The sequence below is a fragment of the Callithrix jacchus genome, chromosome 1, assembly GCF_049354715.1.
Source record: "Callithrix jacchus isolate 240 chromosome 1, calJac240_pri, whole genome shotgun sequence".
In the NCBI taxonomy this organism is placed as follows: domain Eukaryota; kingdom Metazoa; phylum Chordata; class Mammalia; order Primates; family Cebidae; genus Callithrix; species Callithrix jacchus.
This window is the reverse complement of record NC_133502.1, coordinates 180,070,820-180,095,691: the sequence shown is the minus strand read 5'-3', so window position 1 is coordinate 180,095,691 and position 24,872 is coordinate 180,070,820. Positions and strand designations below refer to the sequence as shown.

General features: G+C 49.6%; 1 protein-coding gene across 50 annotated transcripts in view; it reads right to left on the bottom strand.

Moving 5' to 3' along the window:
- The window catches only part of PRRC2B (proline rich coiled-coil 2B), a 113,349-nt gene that overhangs the window by 11,702 nt on the left and 76,775 nt on the right, over positions 1–24,872 (bottom strand). For 26 of the 50 annotated variants that reach the window (XR_013519726.1, XR_013519725.1, XM_078329923.1 and 23 more), the window contains exons 12-25: positions 21,628–21,943; positions 19,296–19,495; positions 16,446–16,641; positions 11,534–11,750; positions 8,774–10,855; positions 7,329–7,534; positions 6,658–6,803; positions 5,912–6,053; positions 3,913–3,995; positions 3,149–3,337; positions 2,806–3,003; positions 1,955–2,041; positions 614–718; positions 274–466 (exon numbers count right to left, since the gene is read on the bottom strand). Coding sequence is in view for 47 of the 50 variants with exons in the window: in XM_078329923.1 (XP_078186049.1) it covers positions 274–466; positions 614–718; positions 1,955–2,041; positions 2,806–3,003; positions 3,149–3,337; positions 3,913–3,995; positions 5,912–6,053; positions 6,658–6,803; positions 7,329–7,534; positions 8,774–10,855; positions 11,534–11,750; positions 16,446–16,641; positions 19,296–19,495; positions 21,628–21,943 (4,360 nt within the window). In the remaining 3 variants the exon portion in view is untranslated. Of the gene's footprint in view, positions 1–273; positions 467–613; positions 719–1,954; positions 2,042–2,805; positions 3,004–3,148; positions 3,341–3,912; positions 3,996–5,911; positions 6,054–6,657; positions 6,804–7,328; positions 7,535–8,773; positions 10,856–11,533; positions 11,751–16,445; positions 16,642–19,295; positions 19,496–21,627; positions 21,944–24,872 lie in introns of all 50 variants that reach the window. The other 24 variants (XR_013519724.1, XM_078329905.1, XM_035260717.3 and 21 more) reach the window with 2 other exon arrangements.

Sequence of the window (24,872 nt, the reverse complement as noted above, 5' to 3'; positions counted from 1 at the left end):
GGTCTGACTCAAAGCCAAGCCTTGGCTTGCTCCTCTCACCAGGAGGCAGGAGTGCTTGGCTATTGTCCCCCAGTTCTGTTCCCCAGCATGGGGAAGCAGGATGTACACATTATCTGCAGCACATGGGGACCTGCGACCACTCAGCCTGAAAACAAGTTGCTACTTCTACGTGTACTCAAGCCAAGGCCAGGAGGTGGCGTTCAGGGCTGTTAATCCGTTTCTCTCAATAATAAATGGAGAAGGCCCTAAGGCCTGGCTCAGGGGATGAGATACCTGGCATAGAAGCAGAAGGTGCTACAGAGGCCACAGGCATGGGTGGCATGGACACTCCACCGAAGGAGCTGTAGTTGACCCCGCTGGAGGCACCCACAGAGGATGGAGGCTGGATGCCTGAGCCAGCGCCGCCTGGAGAGCTCTGCTCCGGCAAACTGGGGGAGTTTTCCCAAGCCTTGCGCGCAGACTCCATCTTCAGAAGCAAGGAGGGGAGGGATGAAAATTACTATCACGATGGCAGTGGGCAGCACCGATCTAAGCTTTGGGGGATGGGGGAATCCTCCCTTCTGCTTCTTCATAAACTAAGGTTGGGGCTCATCCAGTTTGGGGCTGGTGTTACCTTCAGAGTGAGGTCGGCGGTGGGGAAGGACATTGGGGAGAGACCGATGGCCCTCTGGATGTGATGATCCCGCCGCAGGATAGGGATACTCTGTGTTAACCCTGCCTGGAGAGAAGGATAAGAAAACCATGGAACGCAAACAGAAGCAGAGACAGCTCTGCCCAAACCCATCCACGGCTAGCCTGAGCACATCCAAGGCTCATCCAAATGCATCTATGACTTGTCCAAATGCATCCATGGCTTTGCCCAAAACCACCTACAGTCCCCAATAGCATCTATGATTTGTCCATGTGCATTCTTCAGTTTTGGCCATGTATACCCAAGACCACTAAGTAATGAAACTGATGGCAGCCAAGACCATGATTGATCTTGAGATGGTTGCCTTCATCTGTTTCCTCAACACAAGTCTGCAGAGAGCCACCCCCATATATCACACTCCATGGTGCCCTTCAGACAGGCAGAGCCATGTCCCAGCAGTATAGACACGAACTGGCTGCTAGCACGCAAGCACCTGGTTCAGAAGACACCTGCCACCTGGCCTGGAGATGTCTTGGGCCACACAGGGAAGGCTGTGCCCCTCAGCAAACTGTGAAAAAGAGGGCCCTAGTAACAGTGGCTGGACATGCAACAGCGCCCCACCATCTCCTGCAGATCCCCGGCATCCATCTGCACATCAGAGACTGCAGACTCTCAGAGTAAAGAACCTTGCAGAGCCTAGCACTTCCAGGACATTTTTTTTCATTTGACACCTATGAATATTGTATAGCACTCACATTCCTTGGAATCCTCTGGGAAATGCTGCCCAAATGATACTCATTCATTCAGCACATGCACTAGCACCCACCCCAGCAGGTGGTGAGTACAGAGCAGTGAACTAGATGCCGCAGCTCCCAGTGGCCATGATAAGATGCCACTGCCAGTTCCTGGGCCCATGGTGGGGCACCACGAGATTTTCTGGATTATAGCAGTTAGATCACAGGCGGCCAAGACCCTTGGATGGTGAGATGGGGCCTCCCAAGGAGGCTTCTCCTACTCAATCTGTGCCCCTTACCCCTGGCCACTGAAAAGGCAACTTGAGTCTGGGCTTGAACCTGGCACAGAGGAGACATGGAACCAAAGAGAGCCAAATAAAGCAGACCTTAGGAACTGTACAATCCCCACTGGAAGGTCGCAAAACCCGGGCAGGAACATTTAAGCACCTTTTAAGGACATGGAGCTGCTAGCGACTGAGTCACATGCCAGCCCAGGTCAGCCTGACTCCAATACATACGCTGTCTCCTTCACCCAGGACCTGCCAACCCCAGGCGGTAAGCAGAGCCAGAGGTAAAAGTGTGAACTTACATTACTGGCCAAGGCATCCTGAAGTTTGACAACTGGACTCCCGGCAGGACCAGAGGCAGAACCAGGTGCCAAGCTGAAATCAGAGTCCTGAAAAAAAGGCCACATAGCCCACTGAGGTGGGAATCTACATTCCCCAGAGCCGCATGTTAAAGTGATGCAGTTGCTGCGACTCAAAACCTCCCCTGAGCAGCATTCACTGGAGCCACGTATGAGCAAGATGGCCAGATGTTTCCCCACAGCACAGGAGACAGGACGCCAGCCTCACTCTCTCCCAGTCCCTTAGGTGGTCTGATGGAGACAGGGAAGATCACTGGCCTGTCTGTCCCAAGAGCCTGGCCACTGTCAGTGAGGCGATCTTTTTTGAGGTGGAGTTTCACTCTGTCGCCCAGGCTGGAGTGCAGTGGCATGGTGTAGGCTCACTGCAACCTCCACCTCCTGAGGTAGGAGGTTCAAGCGATTCTCCTGCCTCAGCCTCCCAAGTAGCTGGGATTACAGGCGCATGCCACCAAGCACGGCTAATTTTTGTATTTTTAGTAGAGATACAGTTTTACCATGTTGGTCAGGCTGGTCTCAAAGTCCTGACCAGGTGATCTGCCCACCTTGCCCACTCAAAATGCTAGGATTACAGGTGTGAGCCGCTGTGCCCGGCCCAGTGAGGCAATCTTTAAAGCAACTCAACAGAGCACCAGCCACGTGCAGGACTCCAAGCCAACACCCTAGTCACTGCATAGTGCTTGGCTCCCATCCTTCTATTCTTTCTAGGAGACAATCCTGTCTGAGACCCCAACTTCTCCAAGTACTAAAAATAAAAAGTAAAAAAAAGCAAGCAAGAAAACAAATCAAACCCTCACTTTTGGATTGACTCCAAATTCTATGGGTGGCACAGGCAGCACAGAGTCCACGTGAATCTCTACCCCATTCACAGGCGGAACAACAGCCCCTTGCAGCCGTTCGGCTCCCTCCGAGCCCTTTCTGTTTTTCAGAGAACGCTCGTTGCCGATGGGTCCTGGTCTGTGCTCCTTGCTCTGTCCAGAGCCTTGTTCTGAATCCTTGATAAAAAAGCAGAGAGGTGGAAATATAGACTGGAATGACCACACTCTCCAGCTTCGACTGTCCCAAGAACTGGGGAAGACAACAAGACAGTGGCCCCTTCTACCCAGGCCCTGGCCACTGTGGCTTGAACACCCAGGTTACCTTCTGCTCAGATGGCTTTGGAGCCTGCTCCTTGTGGCTGTCAGCCTTGGGTTCTGCCAGGCCAGGCCCGCTCATCTCCTCTGGCTTCAGAGTCCCATAGGGGGAGCTGCGCTGCGAGGAGGTCGCGGACGACTCCCGAGACTCCGCGCTCAAGTCAACGCCACTATCTCCCTGGCTGCTCTTAAAACCCTGCTGTGCAGAGCACAAAATGGGTTAGAGCCTCAAACTCCAACTTGATTTTCCAGACAGTAAAACTACAATGTGGCACTGAGACTCATCTACCCCAGCTGCCTGCCCCTTGCCAAGTGTGGTCCTGCTATGCCGAGGATGCCTCACAATTTACATGCGGCCAAATACACCAACCCCACAGGATCTTCCGCACGACCACAGGATCTTCCGCAGGCCCCAGACAGAGGCTGCCAAACCCATCTCACTCATGACCCAAACCAGACTACGTAACTGCTGACACCACTTCAGGGAAAGCCCTCAATCCCTCCTCCCACCCAGCATTGGGTCCTTCCTTGTTACCCCTTTTCTCTTTCTCCTACTCATGCAGGCCCCACGCACAGGCCAGACTCCCAGCAGGAGTCAAGAGGGAAAACCACTGATGAGCTTGGGCTCATGAAAACAATCAAATTCCCAGCTTGGCTGCTGTGGCAGGGGCTTGGATGGGCTGGGATGCAGGGATCCACAGCAAGTTGGCCGTGTGGATGGTGAGCACATACTCATCCCAGGAGCAACATGTGGGCAGTGGCCACACTCACCTCTGCAGAGCCAGGCTCAGTGCTGCTGAAGGCAGTGACAGCTTTCCTCCAGGAGTCACTGGCTGGGGCCTGCATGGGGAGAGCTGCCAGGGGAGGGAGACAGAGTCAGGGCATGAAACAGAAGCCTGTCTAGAAAAACACGAGTTTATGAGCTCTTAAAGAACAAGCACAGGCACAGCCTGCAGAAATCCAACTCCCCTGCCTCCCCTACACGCCCCCCGTCCCCACCCGCAGCCCCTATACATGACACCTGGTTAACAGCTCTGATGTGGAAGAGCTGCTCTGACAGCCTTACCTAACTTTCCACACCCTCACCCAACGTGTTTCTCAGCATCTCACTGATACGAGAGACGGTGAGCACGGCAGAAGCTGTTATTCCTGCCAATCTGGATTCTCTGTTGCTATTTCTGCTATGCCGATGCTTCCTTTCACTTAGGCTACTTCTAAAAGTTGGCATTTTTTTTTTTAATTAAAAATATAAATCTTTTCTTTTTTTGTTTTAAACAATAGAGACAGGGTCTCACTTTTGCCCAGGCTGGTCTTGAACTCCTGGCCTCAAGTGATCTTCACGCCTTGGCCTCCCGTGAGCTACTACCACTTCTGGCCAAAGCTGGCAGCTTCTACAGGTCTTTGAAAGATCCAAGTGGGTATTACTAAAATTTGTTCAGCTCACAGACCACTTCCTGAGGGGCCATAGATCCTGAGCCCAGAAAAATAAATATGCATGCAAAAATTTACATGCTAGAGTAGGGTGTGGGGCGCACATCTGTAATCCCAGCTACTCAGGAGGCTGAGGCAGGATTGCTTGAACCCAGGAGTTCAAGTCCAGCCTGGGCAACATAGTGAGATCCCATCTCTTTAAAACAAAAACGCTTTCACTTGCTATTTTAATATCCAAGGGCCCTCTGAAGCCATCCATGGATGCAATCTCTGGTCTGAGCAACCAATGAGACCCTGCAGAATTCTGGAGGAAAAGATCTGACAAAAGGGGATGACTCACACCTGGCAGCTCAACCAATCTGGCAGCTGGGCATTTTTGGACATCAATACCATGATACCTATCACCCAGCCACTACCAAATCTAGTGCTATTGATGTTTTCTCAAATGATCGTGCTTCCTTTCCATCAAAGTTGGGCATCAAGCACATGAGGACAGGCAATGTGGAGACAGTGGAAGATTCAAGGCCCAGAACTCAGTGTCTCAGGTGCTTGTTCTATGACCCTGGAGTCAAGTTCCTTCCCTCTAGAAGCCTCAGCTGCTTTGTAGAAAAATGAACTGGCACTAGGTGACCTCTCCAAGCTCCCCTTATGGGCCTGAGCTGTTAAATGTGCATGTCCTATGCACCCTCTGGGCTAACAGTGCAGGACCCTGCCCAGGAAGCTTCAAGAAGAACCTACCTATTCTAGGAAAATAGTTTTCTATTTTAAAAGGAAAAGTTACCAGAAAAATCACATTCCATATAGAATTTTTTTAAAAAAACTTTTTCAGGGAAACAAATTTTCTAAAAAGTAGTGTATACCCTCTTCTGGTCTCAGTTTGCCTTTCCAGAAGAGCATTCAGGGTGGAGCTTCCAGAGCCTTCCCCATGTTAAGAAAGGGTGCAGAGCACAGAAGAAAGTTGCTGAACTCCTGCAGCTGGTCTGTCAGTCACTTGATGCTTTTCCATAAGTTAGTGGGAGAACATGATGACAGACACGATCAAAGGCCAATCCCATTGCTGCTTTCTCAGCTCAAAGGGCCATCGATTTCCAGATCACTGGACCTAATGAACGCTCTGTTCTTCTACCCGATTTTAGGCAAGGAAAATTATGTATCTGTTTGGGGGCTGCAGCAGCAAATCATTCAGATGGCATTCAAAACTAGCTCAGCAGTGGAACCCTGCAAATGAGTACTGTTCCAACTATGTCTGTAGCTCAAAAGCAGGATCCTCCCTAAGACGAAAACCTAGTCTGTGATGTGACCTTGGGAGCCACAGCTGGGGTCACAACCCCCAACTCACCCTGGCTGCTGCTCTCCCAGATCTCAGTGCCCAGGCTGCTGCCAGGCACGGTCATGTCGCCTTGCTCCAGACATAAGTTGTTCTGCTTTTTTGCAAACCGAGGAGGAATACGGGAGGAAAGGCCTCGACCTTTGACAGGCACCTGAGGGGAAGAAAGGGTGCTGTAATCTAGCCTAAGGCACGATGACTGACAAATTCTCCCCAGGACAAGTATCCCAGGTACCAAAATGACAGCACCTCAAAATGTTCCAGAGATGCGTGGAATGCTGGTCTCTTAAGACCTCAAGTAGAGTGAACTGTGAGGCCAAGCCAAGTACCCGCCAGGAAAGACCCGAAAGGCCAATGGACGGTGATCTGTGTGCGGGTCTCCATTTGAGTACACGGTTCACTAACCACATAACTTCAGAGAGACAAATCTTATTCCGCTCAGGAATGAGGAGTGGGGAGGGAGGAGGAGCTAGGAGCTGACCAAGGTCTGCATCTGGGCTTGGACATGTTTCCGCTGTTATCACCTAGACAAATCACCCTCTTCAAGACTCAATTTCTTCCTCTGCAGAACAATGATGCCACCACCTAGTCCTACTTTGATGGATAACAGCAGGCACAGGGAGACAATGCATGCTTACTAAATACTCCTTTCTTCCTCCCTGCCACCTTAAGCTTGCCTGAGAACTCCCTTAACTGGCTCTAGGTTTCCTAGGCATCTGCCAGCCTGCCCTCCTGCCCCACATGCCGCAGCCCCTCACCTGCACGGCCTGCTCCTTCTTTCTTCTCTCTTCCTCCAGCAGGCGGCGCTGCTTCTTGGTCAGGACTTCGATGAAGCCTTCGCCTACCAGAGAACCCACCTCACTCTCCTCTCCGGGGCTGGACCCGCAATTTTCGATGACGGCACCTGAACAAAGATTTCATGAGAAGGAACAGTCTTTCCATTCACCAGAAGGCAAGAACAACACAATTCAACAGATGCCTGATATCTAGCGTCAGGCTGGACAGAAACCTGGACGGGACTTCTGTGTCTTTTTCAGGCTGTCTCTGATCTAACACAGTTACCACAAACCAAAGAGGCCCGAGGGCACAACTTAGAGACCACTCTAAGGGCATACTTAAACCCCAGCTCTGCTCCTAGCCAGCTGTGAGACCTTGGACATGCCACCCAACATCTCTGGGTCCCAGGCTTCCCCTCTTTAAAGTGCGGAAGCTGCAAGGTGTCACAGGGATCCAATGGCCTGTGAGCAATAGCTGGCAGGAATCCTGCCTACTCTGCTCACCTCTGCAGCCCCAGAACCCGGCCCAGTGACTGCCCAGCTATTCCGAAAGCTAAGGCACTCAGTGCAAGGGCAAACTCGGCAGCCCTGAGGACTGCACAGCCCCTCGTTCCACCTGAGCTCTTTGCCTTGAGGATGTGAGGGCGACTTACTTCCATAGTTCAGGTCAAACTGTTTCATGGCCTCTCCCTGTTCGCCTGGCCTCTGAGCAACCAACTTGGCCTCTTTCTCTGCCTTCTTGCTGGAGGCTTCGGGAAGGTCAGCACTGGCATGGGCTGCCCGCTCCAGGGCATAGGGGGAGTGGCTGCTCCCACTGCTGCAGCCACTAAGACCTCCAGGTAAGGCCTCATCTGGGGATCTGTAAGGGAAAGAGGATGGTGTTAACTAGAGACTGGGGAAGGAGGGAAACACAGTGCATGCACAGAGCCTGCACACAAGCCAGGCACCCTGCTCTAGACCTGCTTCTTCTTGCCGACCCCTTGGGTGGGGAGGAGCAGCTCATGGCAGCAGTGCATCTGTCTCTGTGTGCAAACACAGGGTGAAGGCTGCCCCCGCCAGCTCTGCCTCCTCCTAAGGAAAGTGGCGGTTTCCTGCTGCTCCGCAGGGCTTTCCCACATGCTACATTTAGAAAGAGTAGGGGGAGAGAGACAAGGGGGAATACGCTCGGAACAGAGCCACCAGCATTTCTGCTCCTCTCCAGGAGTCACTGACCAGAACGGCACCCAGGCCTTGCCCTGCCACAGGGCCCTCAGGGCAGAAAATGGAGGTGAAGCTGAGGGTCGGCCTCTGGAGCCTGGGAAGCGAGGTTAAACGCCACCTAAGAAAGTCAGAAATCTCTGTGGCTCCTTCTCTGGGAGTTGATGTGCCTTGAATTCTAAGGAGGGTGGAGGTGTGAAGCTGTCTGCCTCAGTGTGCTGAGGACAGGGAAGGCCTCAGCAGCCCCAGCACCTCCCTGTCCATGGCACGAGCCAAGTGCTGTCAACCAGACTGTGCAGGGGACCCTCTCCCAGGCCCTGAGCCCAGGTCATCACCCGAATGTCCCTGGCTATGGAAGAGGTGCTTGCCGGGCTATGCGTAGCCTGCTCCCCTCTGCTGGGCTCCTGCCATGCTGAGGTGGCAGCCCCACCGTGAGGCCACATTTCCTCACCATGGAGCAACAGAGCGACCTGGGAAGAGACACTTCTAAGCAGTCACAAGGCCAACAATGACCCCTAGGACGCCACCTGGCAGCAACTCTGGAGCAGAGGACTCTGGTGGGCGGACCGGGGTCTGGCGCTGTGCACAGGCAAAGCTCCTCACTGCGGCAGCCCTTGGCAGGGCTCCAGGGACACACGCAGGGACACACGCCTGGACTCCCAGGCCAGGTGCTGGACAGCGGCTGCAAGAGCACCGCTTTAGGGTGGGGGTTCTCTGGCCACAACAACAGCACCACAAGAGAAGCAGACAAGCAATGCGGGGCAGGCAATGAAGACGCGCGCACCCAGGGGCCTGGGGGCAGGTCCCCAGCCCCGACACACGGCGGCATGCATGCGTGAACTCAGTGCTGCTGAGAACAGAACACAACAACAAAAAGGGCCTGGGTGGTGTCTGGTTTTACCTTTTGGCTTTCAAAGGCGTCCCATTCTCTTGGCTCTCATAGCAGGGGGAGGTGTCACCACCACCTGGCCTAACGGGCTTCTCCCCAAACCCTCCCGGCTCCAGCTTTCGGCTCTGTCTGTCAACCAAAGGTCTCTGACTGGAGAAGCTCCTCTTGGCCAGCTCCTTCTTCTCACCCAAACTGGCCCCCGACAGGCTACTGTCCACCTGGGAGTCAGGCTCGGACCCGGGGCCTTCCCGCCTCTCCCGCCGTTCACTGAAGTCGCTGCTCTCAGAGGCCGTCTCCCACTCCTCGTTGGCGTGATCGGAGGAGTTCTGGTACGAGAGTTCTGGGGACCGGCGGCCCATAGTGCCACTCTTGTCCCCAGAACACAGTTTGGGCCTGCCTGGCCACTGACCTGCTAGCAGGTGGGGTTCCTCCTCGGGTCCCCACAGGCCCAGGGACTCCCGTTCTTGCCGGAGGCGCCGGAAGCGAGGGGGCTTATCTTGGCGTGGGGGGCGCCGCCTCCTGAAGGGCCGGTTCTCTGCATTTTCAGAATCCACCACGTGGTCATCTTGGAAAAAGGACCTCTTCTCCTCTGAGCGGTTATCCTCGAAGCCCCTGCCACCAAACGCGTCAGGGTGTCTGTAGGAATCTGGGACATAGTCTCTGTCTGCAGATCGCCGGGATCCACATGTGTCAGAAGGGCCATATTCCTGCCAAGAGCTGCCAGGACTTTTGCTCTGCCAGTGGGGTGACTCTTTGGAAGTGAAGGTTCTCCGTCCATACCCGCAATTGCTCAGCCGCGGAGGGAGGGCACGCCCAAAGGCCCGAGGGCCTCGGCTCTTGGCATCTAGACCGTTATGGTCCTCGGAGCACACCTTGTTGGACCGCCAAGAATCTCTGCAGTCGCCTTTCTTTAAGGCGCTCTCCTCCCTCTCCAGAAGTGAGCCTTCGTTCCCGTTCTCGGAGCCCCTCTGCCGGCGCCGCTTGGGAAGTTCTTCATACTCTGAGCCCTCGCTGTGGGTTTCACTGGCAACTCTCCGCCTGGGCTTGGCTCTGGGGCAGTCCTCTGGCCGAGCAAACTCTCGCAGGCCCCGGCCACGGCCACTGCGCTGGCTGCTGCAGTAGATGCTGCGGGCCCCCAGGACCCCCCCGCCGCAGAGGTTGCTCCCGTTGCCACCAGCAGGCCGACCACGAAAAGTGAACTCTCTGAAACCACGGCCCCGGCCCCGGGCCTGCCCTCTGACCCCAAAGGCTTGTTCCTCATCAATAAAGATCCAGTTATTTCTCTTTGTGGGGGGAACATCGCTGGACTCTCGTTGGGGTCTGGCTTCCCAGGCCTTGTCAGATTTCTCCTCCTCTTCAAATTTGGTGGCCTCGTGGCCAAAAGTGGTGTGGGCAGGGCCCTTGTCCTCCAAAGTGGCAGCAGAGGAGTTGGCCAGAGAGGCGTTGTTCTCTTCATCCTCATCCTTTTCTGCTGTAGGGCTCTGCTCCTTCTCCTTGGCCAGCCGGGCGCTCTCCTCCCCTAGCTCCTGCTTCATCTTCTCGAGCTCCTTCTCCTTGTCTTCCACCTTGAGGGCTTTTAGAACTGGTTTCTTGATGGGTCCCGACCTCCGGGTCCTGCCCATCTGCTCCGGGTGCTGGCTGCTGGAGCTCCGGGGCTCAGGAGTCCATTCAGGCTCTGAGGACAGCTGTTTCTTGGGGCTCCCCTTCTTGTCCCAGGAGGAGATGTTAAAGGCTGTCCCCTCCCGGGGTGCCTCCCGCTCGACACCATGGGCTGTGTCAGCGGTCTTTGCCTGGTGGCTAACGTCCCAACTGCCACACTCTGGCTTTTTCTCATCTGGGACTAAGTCAGGCCCCAATGGGGAACACCTGAGGTTTTGGGTGTGACCCCCAGGAGTACCCGCATCCTGAATATTTTCTTGGGGTGGAAACAAAAGCTCCTGGCCTATTCTTTGAGAAGAGATACAGCTGTCAAAGTCTGCTTGGGCCTTCTTGTCAAAAGCACTCAAGTACTCCTCCCCTCTCTCCTCAAAGAGATCGTGCTGGGCACTTACGCCCCCTGACCTTCCGAGTGAGGCAGAGAAAGAGCTTTCATTCCTGAAAAGGAACCAGAAAAATCAGTCAACATGATTGGAGCCTGGTTCCTGTTTTCCATGCTGAACACAGAGCTTAGTTTTAAAAAGAAAAAAAGAATTTTTAAAGATAGTTTTTTTTTAAAAAAAAAACATACGCAACAACATTTGCTCTATCTTTAAATATGTCTCAGAAATGCCAGGCCATGAATTGGTTGGTGGCCCCTGGAGTCCATGAGAGTGAAGAGTGTCGTGGCTGCCAGGTGGGCGTGGCCTGCCCCCTGGAGACAGAGGAGCCGGGCAATCCTCTGGGTCAAAGAGCAAGCTGGAGCCTGGGAGGCCGTGAAGAGTCTGGGGCCAGGGGGCTGCAGGGCTAACTCTGTTTACTTCCACAGAAAGGAGCCAAGACCCACACTCTGGACCCCAACTGCCTTATGAAGCCCCCACCCACCTGCCCTGTGCCTAGGGCTTGATGACCCCCAGGACTTCTCCTTCACCTTAAGTCTCACCATCAGCAAAGGGCCTCTTGCCCAAAGCATTCAAGCAACCCTCCTCACACTCTCCTTCCCCAGAGGGGCTCCTTCAGAGAAGCCAGTCTCCCATGGGCAGTGTCTCCTAGGGTGGTAGCTCAGGCCAGAGCCCTCTTGATTAGGACCTGAATCTTCCTTCAGTAGCAAGGCAGCAGGACCAGGCTTCATCTCACCTGACACGCATGTCCATAGCCAAGGTGTCGCTCGATTTTGGATGTGGGAGCGGGTAGCCCTTGCTCTGCAGTGCCATGTAGCCCTCTGGGCTCCACACAGGGGCTGGATCGATGGGGGTCACTTTTCTTTCTTGGAGTGAGGGCACACAGTTCTGATCCTCAGAGCGACAGCCTGTCCCATTGAGGGACTCTTGGGGCATCATGGGCTTCATCAGTCCTGAAGAAGGCAAAGACTGATCTACGTCATCTCATTTAGAAAGCCCCGCTCCAATCTGAGGGTAGACAACCTTCACGTGGATACAGAAACCCACCCACCTACACATCACAGGGCTCTTAATCTCTTTCCTGACCTGAGGACCTCTGAAGGCACACATGCATGCACCCTGATTGGTTCAAAGACCTGTGAAGCCCAAGGAAGGGGGGCAAGAAAAGCACATTTGTCAGTTATGGGCTTGATCATTAATACTCACAGGACAAGAGATGAAGCCTTTCTATACAGGGCAGGGAAACAACTGTGCCCTCCCAGGAATTCAGACACATATGCTTACTTTCACAGGGGTTTAAGGGATGGGAGACCAGATTTCTACCTCCCCAAACAGTCCAGAAACCTCCTAAATTAATATAAAAGCTGGTTCTAGGCTGTCAGAAGGAAACAAAAACACTCTGAAGAAACACGGTCTTGACCTGAACAATCCTGGATCACCACAGTTAAAATGCTATTGAAACTGAGCTCGCGGTCCCAAATTATCAGAACATATGTGAAAGGTAACCCACCATGAGTTGATGATGAGCCCACAGGATTAGATGCCTCCCCAAGAACTTCAATTAACAGAACAATCTGTTAAATGCCAGAAAATTATCTTCTAAATCATTAAAAGCATAAAAGGAAGAATTAAAAACCTAAGAAAAAATGAGATTTGCTCAACAAACCCGAGTAATAAAAATATATAGTCACTGGGCCAGGAGCAGTGGCTCATGCCTGTAATCCCAGCACTTTGGGAGCCAAAGGCAGGAAGATCACTTGAGACCAGGAGTTCGAGACCAGCCTAGCCAACATGGTCAAACCCCGTTATCTACTTAAAAAATAAGAATTAGCTGGGTGTGGTGGTGCAGGCCTATACTCCCAGCTACTCAGGAGGCTGAGGCAGGAGAATCGTTTGAACTCAGAAGGCAGAAGTTGCACTGTGCCACTGCACTCTGGCCTGGGTGACAGAGCGAGATTGTGGTCTCCAAAAAAAGGGGTGGGTTGTGTGTGTGTGTGTGTGTGTGTGTGTGTGTGTGTGTGTGTATTTTTTATACAGTCACTAAAATTAAAAGCCCATTGGGAACATCAGAAAGCAGGTAAGACACAGCAGGGGAGAAAACTGGAAAATAGCCCTGAGGCAATTTCCCAAAAGGCCAACACAGAGAGAGCCTATCTTTCATATTTTCTAAGACACTTGGGAAACAGAATGAGAATGTATAAAATAAACCTAATGGAAGCCCTAGAAAGAATGAGGAAGTGGCAATATTTGAAGGGATAATTAGAAGACAAATTTCCAAAAGTGATTAAAGACTAAACATTTTTAGATTCAAGCACAATAAATATTAAGCAGAATAAAATATAGATGTATACCTAGACACCACACATTGAGACAGAACTACAGGACACCAAAGACAAAGAGAAGATTTTTAAAGTACCCAGAGAGAAAACTAAGTATCCAAAAATGATACTCTACTGTTTCCATTTCAGCAGCAAGAGAAGCCAAAAGAAATGGAATTAGCCAGGCATGGTGATATTCACCTATAATCTCAGCTACTCAGGAGGCTAAGGCAGGAGGATCACCTGAGCCTAGGAGGTAGAGGCTTCAGTGAGCTGAGATCGTGCACTACACTCCAGACTAGGTGAGAGAGTAAGACTCTGTCTCGAAAAAGAAAAAGAAAATTCACCTTCACAGCACTAAAAGAAAATAACTGTCAACTCAGAATTCTATACCCAGCTACACTAGCATTCAGGGTGATATAAAGACTTTTTAGACACAGACTTTTTGGCAATAGATAATCTACTGCCAAAACTTTTAAGAACTGAAAAACATGGCCAGGTACAGTGGCTCACACTAGTAAACCTAACACTTTGGGAGGCCGAGGTGGGTGGATCACAAGGTAAGGAGTTTGAGACCAGCCTGGCCAATATGGTGAAACCCTGTCTCTACTAAGAATGCAAAAATTAGCCAGGTGTGGTGGCGAGCGCCTGTAGTCCCAGCTACTCAGGAGGCTGAGGCAGGAAAATCGCTTGAACTTGGGAGGGCGGAGGGTGCAGTGAATTGAAATTGCGCCACTGCACTCTAGCCTGCTCAACAGAGCATGACTCAGTTTCAAATAAACAAACAAACAAACAAACAAACAAAAGAACTGAAGAGCATAAAGAATGTACTTCGTGAAGTAGTAAAATGAATCCCAGAGGGAAGAAAAAAGATAAAACAAGGAAAAAGCAGTAAGAAAATTGGTAAGTATATAGGCACATCTGAACAATCACAGACTGGATTAAAAAACAAAAATAGGCCAGGCATGGTGGCTCACACCTGTAATCCCAGCACGTTGGGAGGCCAAGGAGGCAGATCACCTGAGGTCAGGAGTTTGAGACCAGCCTGGACAACATGGGGAAACCCTGTCTCTTCTGAAAATACAAAAATTAGCTGGGCGTGGTGGCACACACCTGTAATCCCAGCTACTCAGGAGGTAGAGGCTGGTGAATTGCTTGAACCCTGGAGGCAGAAGTTGCAGTTAGCCAAGATCATGCCACTGCATTCTAGCCTAGGTGACAGGGGAAAACACAAACACACACACACACACACACACACACACACACCCCTATTTGATGGGCATAAAAACAAGAATGAACTGAAATACAAAGCCAAGACCACAAGACTGATGGAGGCGGTAATCAAATTTCAGGCAAAGGGTAAAGATACTGATTATGCTTTGCTTAGTTGAAGGTGCATGTCAGAATTTTCATGTAACCACTAACATATAGAAATAAAATGTAGAAGGAAAAGAAAAACAAGAATAGGACCAAGAAAAGGCAAGAATAAAAAGAAAAGGCATAGAAAGGAATAAAAGTGGAATACATAAAATATTATAGTTGGAAAATCTAAATATAATAATCCCAATAAGGCCAGGCAAGGTGGCTCATGCCTGTAATCCCAACACTTTGGGAGGCCAAAGCAGGCAGATCACTTGAGGTCAGGAGTTTGAGAACAGCCTGGCCAACATAGCAAAATCTGTCTCTACTAAAAATACAAAAAAAATCAGCCGGGCATAGTGGCGGGTTCCTGTAATCCCAGCTACTCCAGAGATAAAGGCAGAAGAATCACTTGAACCTGGGAGGCAGAGGTGGCAGTGAGCCGAGATCACACCACTGCACTCCTGCCTGGGTGACAGAGTGAGACGAGACCCTGTTTCAAAAACAAAAAAACACAAAAATTAGCTGGGCATGGTGGTGGGCACCTGTAATCCCAGCTACTTGGGAGTCTGAGACAGGAGAACTGCTTGAACCTGGGAGGCAGAGGATGCAATGAGCTGAAATAGCACCACTACACTCTAACCTGTGCGACAGAGTAAGACTCTGTCTCAAATGATAATAATCCCAATAAATGTAAAGGGACCAACTTTTACAATTAAAAGTCATAGGCCTTCAGAGTGGTAAAACCACACACATCTTGTAGATACAAAAATACACTCCCCAAAAATCAAGGCTCAAAGAGGCTAACAGTAAAAATCGGAACAAAAGACTTCAAATAAGTACTAATCAACAGAAAACTAGAATAATTAGATTACTATCAGACAAAGTAGACAATAAATATAGAAAGCACAATTAATGACAACGAGGGTGCTATGTAAGGATAGAAGGAACAGGTATGCCTCCAGATAGACAAAGCAAAAACTGAAAGACTCCCAAAGAAGATGTGACACATCCATAATCATAGTGGGACATTTTAAAACACTTTTTATAGTAGCTGGTCAGAGGGATAAAAACTTACAATGATGAAGATAGTTGCACAACACAATTAGCATGCTCAATTTAATGGACTATATCCAACCAGAGAATACAACCTTTTCAGGCAAATGTAGAATGTTAAAAAAGAATCTCCACGTAAGAGGAAACAGAGGAAATCCAACAAATGTCAACCAACCTAAGTCAGAAGTTGGTCAGCAATTACAGCCATTAAACAAAACTCAGCCTACTGCCGTTTTTACAAGCAATGTTTTACGGAGAAACAACAATGCTCATTCACTTACCATTGATTGACTGTGGCGGCTTTTGTCCTGCAACACCAAAACCGACTACCTGATCAAGGCCTAAAAGACTTACTATCTGGTCATTTGTAGAAGTCTGCTGACCCCTGGTCTATGTCACATTGACCGTATTATCTGACCAAAAAGCAGCCACATTAGAAATTAACACCACAAAGAGAGCCATAAAGCCAAAAATTAATAAACTAATCATATATTTTAAAGGCACTAATAAAAAAAAGCAGACATTATTAAAATAAAACCCAAATAAGAAAGAGGAATGAAGAAACCGAAAAACTGATTTTAAAAAGGCACTAGACAAACCTTGGGAAAGATTAATCAAGGAAAAAAGAAAAAGCACAAAGAATGTTAAGAATGAGGAGAGGGACAAAAAAACACAGCAGAAATCCAAAATTAATTAAAGTAATTTATGATACATGATGTTCATGACTTTCCCAACAATTCTTTATGAAAGAACTATCATTATACCTACACTTTGCAAGTGAGTACTTTGAAACTCAGACCAGTCGTGTACTTGACAAAGAACCAGACCAAAATCCAGGTGTGTTGAGACTGACACTCTTGACCACTGCGCTATCCTGGGTGCTATAGGTATGAACCATTAGACCACAGTGCTTACCTGAGGGATGCAGGGCGGAGGGGTAGAAGTCCACTGGGGTCCGAGTGGGTGTGATGCGCGGGTCCATGTAGGAAGGCATCATCATCCACCTGGGATCGAAGCCCAGCATCTGGGGGTGGTGTGGGTAAAAGGTACGCTGCGGGTGGGAGGGTGGGGGGTACACCGGCTGCCAATGCTGCATCTTGTACAGCTGCTCCTGCCCAGGCAGAAAGAGAGACTTAGTCAGGCAGGTGCGGCAGGGGGGGCAGAGATGCTACCTAACACATGCCCTTCCAGCTTTCCAGCAGGCAGCACAGAAAGCCCACCCAAAACAGAAGACCAAGGAGGGGAGGGATGGGCAGCTGCTCAAGGGGGAGCCTCCAGTGTGTTACAGCTTGCAAGCTGAGGTCCTTGTCCAAGGCTGGTGGACCGACATACCATTATCACAATGGAGGCCCATCTGCACCTGTGCTACATGAGACAGGCTAGGTTTTCACTTAGATCAGACACTCCTGGAACCCACCAGCAGCCTCCCACAGAACGTCTTGACGCTGGACGCTTCTTCCCTCCTGCAGCTACCACCTGAGGGGAGTCAGCATCCCTTCCCTGCTCCCTCCTGGCCCCTTCAATCCATCTCCAACCCCAACTAGGGTGATCTTTTCCCACACACACCCCACCCCCAATATGTCAACCCCTAGCTCATAAGGCCCTTCAGTGGTTCTCCACTGCTCTCTGACTAACGGCTCAAATCCTATGAGGCTATGCATGACCTGTGGGGTTAGGATGAGGGCTGGGTCCCGTGTGCCCTTGCCCAGTCTGCTTCTCTAGCTTTGCCTGGCACAACTGGCCCTCTCCTTTCTGCTCCATATATCCCTGCCACCCATTTCAGGCCATGGGAACACACTGGGGCCCCTAGGTAAGCACCTCTTTCCTCCATCCCTAAATGCAGGTTTCCAGCTTAAACGCATCCTCTAGGAAGCCTGTCATAACCCCCAGACTAGACCAGATCCCTGGTTCTGTTCCCACAGAACAGGTGCTCTTTTGTTGTACTCATAGCAGCTGATGGTTTTTACTGGTGGCAACCCTCACCAAACCCTAGGAGACTCCCTGTGCACTCTTGCCCCCAGCACCACACTTGGGATACAGAACATTTGCACAAATGGGTAAAGAGAAAGCATCAGTGAACTATTCAAAATCAAGGCCCCTGCCTGATTTCAGACCCTGCTTCTTATCCCATCAGTGACCTTGGGCACTAATTTCTAAAGGAACCCTGAATTGGCCTTGAGGCCAGGACTCACTGCTGCATCACACTCTGAGGACACCCAAGTGGCCTCCAGGACACACCATTCCTTTCCACAAACAGAAAGGTTGCCAACCCTCCTGGCAGTCTATAGCACATCCTCAGCTGATTCTCTGGACAGTTCTATTGGCGCTCCCATCACCTACTAAATGCACTCAATAAATATAGCTCATCAATCAAGAGACTTGAGTCACTCACTGTCCCAGTCCACAGAGAAGGCTGTGGGCCTCCATTTCCCACCTCCTCATCCTGTCTAGACCCTAGGTCCCCAGGGAATATGACCAGACAGGCTGCCTTGGTGCTTTCAGACCTTCTATTCTTAAGGAAGGACTTACCCATCACTTCCCTCCACACCTCAACTGCCCAGAGGAATTGTCACTGCTAGGTTTGGCATGGATAATTCCAGAGATCTCCCCAGTCAGTAATTCTACACCCCACGAACATGAGTAACTGTGCAGTGCTTGCCTACACTACCATGCTCTAAAAGCAATTAAAGGCAGTGCCTGGAATGCTCCCAGGGGCCTAGAGGAGAGAAGAGGCTGGGGAGAGAAGTTTAAAGGTAATTAAGAGAGATACTGGGAAAAGCCTTAAGACCTTGGTTTGTTTCTCCATGGCACACACATTTTGAAACATTTTCAGTTAGCTTTAGTAATAATTTACTGCACACCTTGCTGTTGGGTGTGCACTAAGTAACATCTATGTATCATCTCAGTTTCCCATCAAAATGTACTATTTCTCTGTAATGGCTACTGGGTTCCTTTACTTATTACTACTCTAGTAGGCATGATTGCTGATGAGTGCAAGACTATCAGGACTAGGAGAGATTGGTGGAATTACAACCACTATTCACACAATCTTTAGGACAAAAAGTAGGTCCCTTATAAAGTTCATGAAAAAAATAAGGTTTATAAAAAGCCAACAATGGTAACACCAATAAACCAGTTCATAGGCGTTATGGCATGAAACGCTCTGCCATGTTGAAAGGCAGGTATTCGTTCTTCCTGGTTTACACGTGAAAAAATATGGCCGAGAGGGGCATGACTGACCCATCCAAGGTCATGCGCAACTAGTTCAGCAGCACCATCAGGAAGGGAGCCCAAGCTGTGCAACTTGAAACTTTCAAACCTACATCCTTAACCCAAAGGTGGCATGCCTCTCTATGACAGCTCTTAACTCACTGGCCTCCCTTACATCTTGGGAGGACCCCAGGGCAGGACCCACTGTCCTCTAAGGAATGTCCAAGGTGTACTGCTCTGAAATAAGCAACCATCCTGCACACAAGAAAAATGGAGTTCACTACATACAACATGAAATAGGTTCCTTTCCAATATTAGAAAACAAGGTCAATTAACCACAACAAGGGACCTCCACCTGGAAACGTAAATAACGGCCAGGGGCTGATCTACCAACGTTCCAAGTTTTGAGGTGCAACTCTCAATGTCTCCACTGTTCTTGGGGGCACAGAAGGGGTGTTCTGGTCTAAGTTGGAGGTGGGCATGGGGATGGTGGGGGGACATCCACTCAGCACTCAGGCCCATTTATCACAGGTTTTTATCATCTCATCTGTTTACCTGCTGCTGCTGCTGCTGCTGCTGCTGGCGCTGGAATCGGGGAGGAAGGGACTTCTGATACTTGCTGAACTCCTGTGCAGGGGACCCTGCCTCTCTGGCCTCTTCCTCACTGCTGCTGCTCTGTGCCACTGCTGCAGACGCTATGGGTGCCTCTTCTGGGAACGTGGTGGGGGTCTCCTGAGCAGGAAATTCTGGGGAGCCTAGAGAATATACCAGTAGAGAAATACCACAGTAAGCTCACAGGAGCTCAGCCAACCAAATGTTTACAAGCAAGTACTTCTTCCTGTTGGCACAAACACTCTACAGCTAGAACAGTTACGTCCCTGAACCCTGGCCCTACGCCAAACGTACCACATGCACAAGCTCAGGGACTCCCCACAACACACGTGAGGAGGCTTCACTTGCTGTCACCTTACAGACTAGGACACTAAAGTCAAGAAGTTAGATGATGTCCAGGGTCACACAGTCACCAGCAGAGCTGAAATCTGATTTCAGGTGAAAGACGTTTTATTAAAAAGGACTAGTAAGGCCAGGCATGGTGGCTCAAACCTGTGATCCCAGCACTTTGGGAGGCCAAGGTGGCTGATCACTTGAGGTCAGGAGTCCAAGACCAGCCTGGCTAACATGGTGAAACCCCATCTCTACTGAAAACACAAAAATTAGCCAGGCATGGTGGGTCCACACCTGTAATCCCAGCTATATGGGAGGTTGAGGTGAGAGAATGGCATAAACCCAGGAGGCAGAGGTTGCAGTCAGATTGCACCATCACACTCCAGCCTGGATGACAGAGCAAGATTCCAACTCAAAAAAAAAAAGGACTGATAGAGAACAGCCAGGAACTCGGTGACAGCTCACATATCCAACATCTGAACAGCAGAAATTCAACATACGAAAAGGCTGTGTATGACTTCCTGCTGGCAAGGATAAAAAAAAAAAAACAAGAGAAAGGTTGTGCTACCTGAGCACATTTTCCAGGCTCTCCCTGGCCATTTTTTCATCTGCAAATAAGAATAACCACCATGCATACTCCCAGGGCTTCTGTGAGAATTAAATTAAGTACAGATATATACTGAAAACAGTGCCTGACAAGCAGAAAATGCTCAGTGCAACTTCGCCACAGGACTGGCACAGCCCTCACTCAACCTTTAATAAAAGGAGATCAGAAGGAAAACTAAAGATGAGTTCCCTGGCCAAAGGGGCACTAGGACTCTCAGGTGACCAATCACCCGAGAAGCTTTCAGAGCTTCAAACATCCCCTTGTCTTCTAACAAGAGCTGATCTGAGTTTATTTTTAAGAATTACACAGAAAACAGCTGATTATATTCTTTAAAACTGTGACACTCTGCTTAATATAGCGTGGTTTAATCACTCTTAAACAGGGCCATGTCGGCCAGACACGGTGGCTCATGCCTATAATCCCAGCACTACGGGAGGCCAAGACGGGTGGATCACTTGAGGTCTGGAGCTCCAAACCAGCCTGACCAACATGATGAAACGCTGTCTCTACTAAAAATACAAAAATTAGCTGGACGTGGTGGCACATGCCTGTAATCCCAGCTGCTCTGGAGGCTGAGGCAGGAGAATAACTTGAACCTGGCAGGGGGAAGTTGCAGCGAGCTGAGATCCCACCACTCCAGCCTGGGCAACAGAGTGAGACCCTATCAAAAAAAGGGGGGCAGTGCACGTGATCCATTTCTTTTAGAATCAACAACAGGAAAATTATTCTACCAAGCAAGGGGGCTTATTTTTTTATTCTAGGTTAAAGGATCTGTGGTTTTATTAAAGTCCTGGGGCACTTGTGACTTTGGTTGGGCAGGGACAATGATAATAACTGTGATGATGAGTATCATCAATGAGCAGATGCATGATTTCTATGTCCCAGAAACTGGAGCATGCTATACACCCCTCAGCATGATGGCAGGTACATACTCATCCCATTTCACAGACAAAGAAACAGGCTCCAGAGAGGTGAGGTGCTCACCAGCTAGTTTAAGACATTCAGAGGGAGAAGGAAAAAGGGCTGAAAAACTACCTACTGGGCACTATGCTCACTACCTGGGTGACAGGGTCACTTGCATCCCAAACTTCAGCATCACACAATGTACACCCTTAATAATCTAAAATAACAGTTGAAATTATAAAAAAGAATTTCAAATAGGATCAGGACTCAGGCATTTGACCCAGGCCTATGCTTTTACCAACTGATGCTTCCCAGTACGATCTCATCATAAGCCAGAGGTTCTGCTAGCTAAGGAGGAAGGCAGGTGCAAGTAACAAGCCAATGACAACAGGCCGGGGTTTCCACTTGGTGGGAAGAGGGCCCAGCCCTTACCTTTGCAGAGAGCAGGGCCGTTTTCCTGGGGCGATGCCTTCTCAGCACTTGGAGATCGGGGTACTTCCTTCTCTGCCTGCTTCCGGGCCTCACCTGCCTTCCGTGCCTGCTTGCACTTCTGGTCCAGCTGCTTGAGTTTGGCGGCACAGGCAGCCAGCCTCTCTTCCCGGGCTCGGCGCTCCTCTTCTTCCCGGCGCTTTCGGGCTCGCTCCACCGCCTCAGACATCTCTGACTGAATGAACTTCTGCCTCGGTGGGGGCTTGTCCTCCTTGTCCTCGATGGACTGTTGCCGGAACATGCTGCTCATCGAGGACTTCTGCAAAGAGAACGTCTCTGAGATAAGGCGGCAGGTCCCAGACCTGGGATACAGGGACCACTCCCATTTCAGGATCAGTTCTCCTCCCATAATCCTCAAGCACCTTCAAGAGGCAGTGCAGGCGTGTGATAGACAGAGCTGGATTAAAATCCTACTCTGGCCTCTGCTGTATGTGGAATGTGGTTTATGCCAAATGTCAACTCTCTACACCTTATTTCCTCACTTCCTTGTTTTTAAAATGGGGACAACAAAGCAAGCTCTTAGGATTGTGAAGGTGAAACCATGTTTGCAAAGCACTCTACACTGCAACCACACACGTGAAACACGCCTATCACTGCTGACGGGCACACAAGCTAAGGGCCTCCACGGCTAATGAACTGCAACAGGAAGCCACACACTGATCATTCCTGGGTCAGGAAACCGCTACTCCTGCCCGCACGAAAATACATAAACCTCTGGACCCCTGGATAGAAAGAACCATAGGAAAATAAAATTCATTGTCAGACATAAAGCTTCAAAGTGCTCTTTATATAGAAAGGCATGTCTAGCCAGGTGCAGTGGCTCATGCCTGTAATTCCTGCATTTTTGGGGGCCAACCCGGGAGACTGCATGAGCCTAGGAGCTTGAGATCAGCCTGGGCAATACGATGAGACCCTGTATTTACAAAAATAAAAATTACAAAAATTAGCTGGGCGTGGGTACATGCCTATATGGTCCCAGCTACTCAGGAGGCTGAGGCAGGAAGATCACTTGAGCCCAGCAGGCTGCAGTGAGCCAAGATCACACCACTGTACTCCAGCCAGGGAACAGAGCCAGACCCCATCAAAACAAAACAAAAAAGCGTGTCTAAAAAAATCTCTTTTGGGTATTTATCCATTTCTGAGTTTCTTGCTGGTTGCCAGTTACTGGATAACCACAGTGCCAAAATGCAGAGTGAAAAGCTCTTAACACTGGGACCCCTTCTTACTGGTCTACAGGAGCAAAGCTGCATGCAGACCTTGCAACAGCACAATTGATGGACAGGTGGCACCTGAGTTCTGGCCACTGAAATTCTAGTAAGATTTGACTATCAGAAAAAGGCAGGACTTCCTGTTTTGAATGCTAATGACACAGATGTATATAACTGTTAAAAATCAAACCAAAGAAACAGGATTTAGGCCTTTCTTGTAGGTTAATTGTACTTCAGTAAACGAAATATACAAAAACTTACTGTAGTCAAGGAGTTTCCTAACAATTAACTTCTCATAAGCTAGAGATAAGTATTGGAATCATAAGATTATAAACTTCCAATTTAGAAGCATGAAGGTACATTTACATAATATCATTGGAGCCGAAATGTGCACTTTCCTTTCTCTTTGCCGTTGAGCATGAGCATCTGTCTATATCTTTCTAATGGCTGTGTGTTGATCAGCTCATGGCTCATACCATAAACTGCCTAACTGCCTTTATCCCATGGGATTAAATACACTACTGCACATCAGCCTTCATGCCTAACCCTGATTACTTCCTTCAGATAATTTCCTAGAAAAGAAATAATAGACCCAGAGGGCACATGTACAGACAAGACCTTTGATGTGCCTTTCTACACTGCCCTGAAATTAGTGATCACTTTACAGACTAAATGTTCCGCAAAGTAATTTAAACTAAGACCATTTTTTAAGAAATTTGGTCAGAAGAGGCTGGGGGCAGTGGCTTAAACCTATAATCCCAGCACTTTAGGAGGCCAAGGCAGGTGGATCCCCTGAAGTCAGGAGTTCAAGACCAGCCTAGGCAACGTGGTGAAACCCCATCTCTACTAAATATATAAAAATTAGCTGGGTGTGGTGGCACACACCTGTAATCCCAGCTACTCGAGAGGCTGAGGCAGGAGGATTGCCTGAACCCAGGAGGAGGAGTTGTAGTGAGCTGAGATTGCACCACTGCACTCCAGCCTGGGTGACAGAGTGAGACTCTATTTCAAAAAAAAAAAAAGAAATTTGGTCAGAAGATTCCTTGGATACATAAGTATATAGATTTCATCACTACTGATGTTTTTAGTTAATTTATAGTGCTGTTATGAGTACCTTAAAGTGAAACCTTTGAATACTGATAAGCACTACTTCTTGGCTGATGAAAAGGAAAAAAATAGGGAATACTGAGCAATCTCAACCTGTAAATGAAAATGTGGATTAACTGCAGAATAATTTCCAAGAGCAGTGGCACTGTGCCTGTTTAGTTTCACTTTTGGGTCTCTCGTACCCAGCACTTATGTATGTGCCTATGCGTGTGTATAATAGGTATTCAATTAGCAGACTGCAGCTTAAGGGCATTTTCCTCTTATAAGAATGTGGAATAGGAGCCCTTTAAATAGCAAGAAACAGGATGGGCGCGGGGGCTCATGCCTGTAATCCCAGCACTTTGGGAGGCCAAGGCAGGCAGATCAGGAGTTTAATATTAGCCTGGCCAACATGGTGAAACCCCATCTCTACTAAAAATACAAAAATAGCCAGGCGTGGTGATGCATGCCTGTAATCCCAGCTATATGGGCGGCTGAGGCAGGAGAATCACGTGAAGCCGGGAGGCAAAAGTTGCAGTGAGCCAAGATTACGCCAATGCACTCCACCCTGGGTGACAGAGCGAGACTCTGTCTCCAAAAACGAATAATAAAAAATAAATAGCAAAGAGCATTGAAAACAACAGGCTTTACCCAGTCAGTGTATTCAAAGTCATGACTCTCCCTTCCCCAGCTCTCCCATTCCTGAACAGTCCAGTCCCAGTGTCATCAGGTGTGGCAAGGCAAGCCAGGCACCTGGTGTCAAGGAGTCCTGGTGGCTCACTGCACTCCAAATGGTCAAGAGTCCAGGCAAGGGGAGGAGGGCATGCACGTGAAGGTGTGGGGCTAGAGCCCAAGCTGGATGAGGGGGACATTCATAGGCAGAGTTGGCCTGGC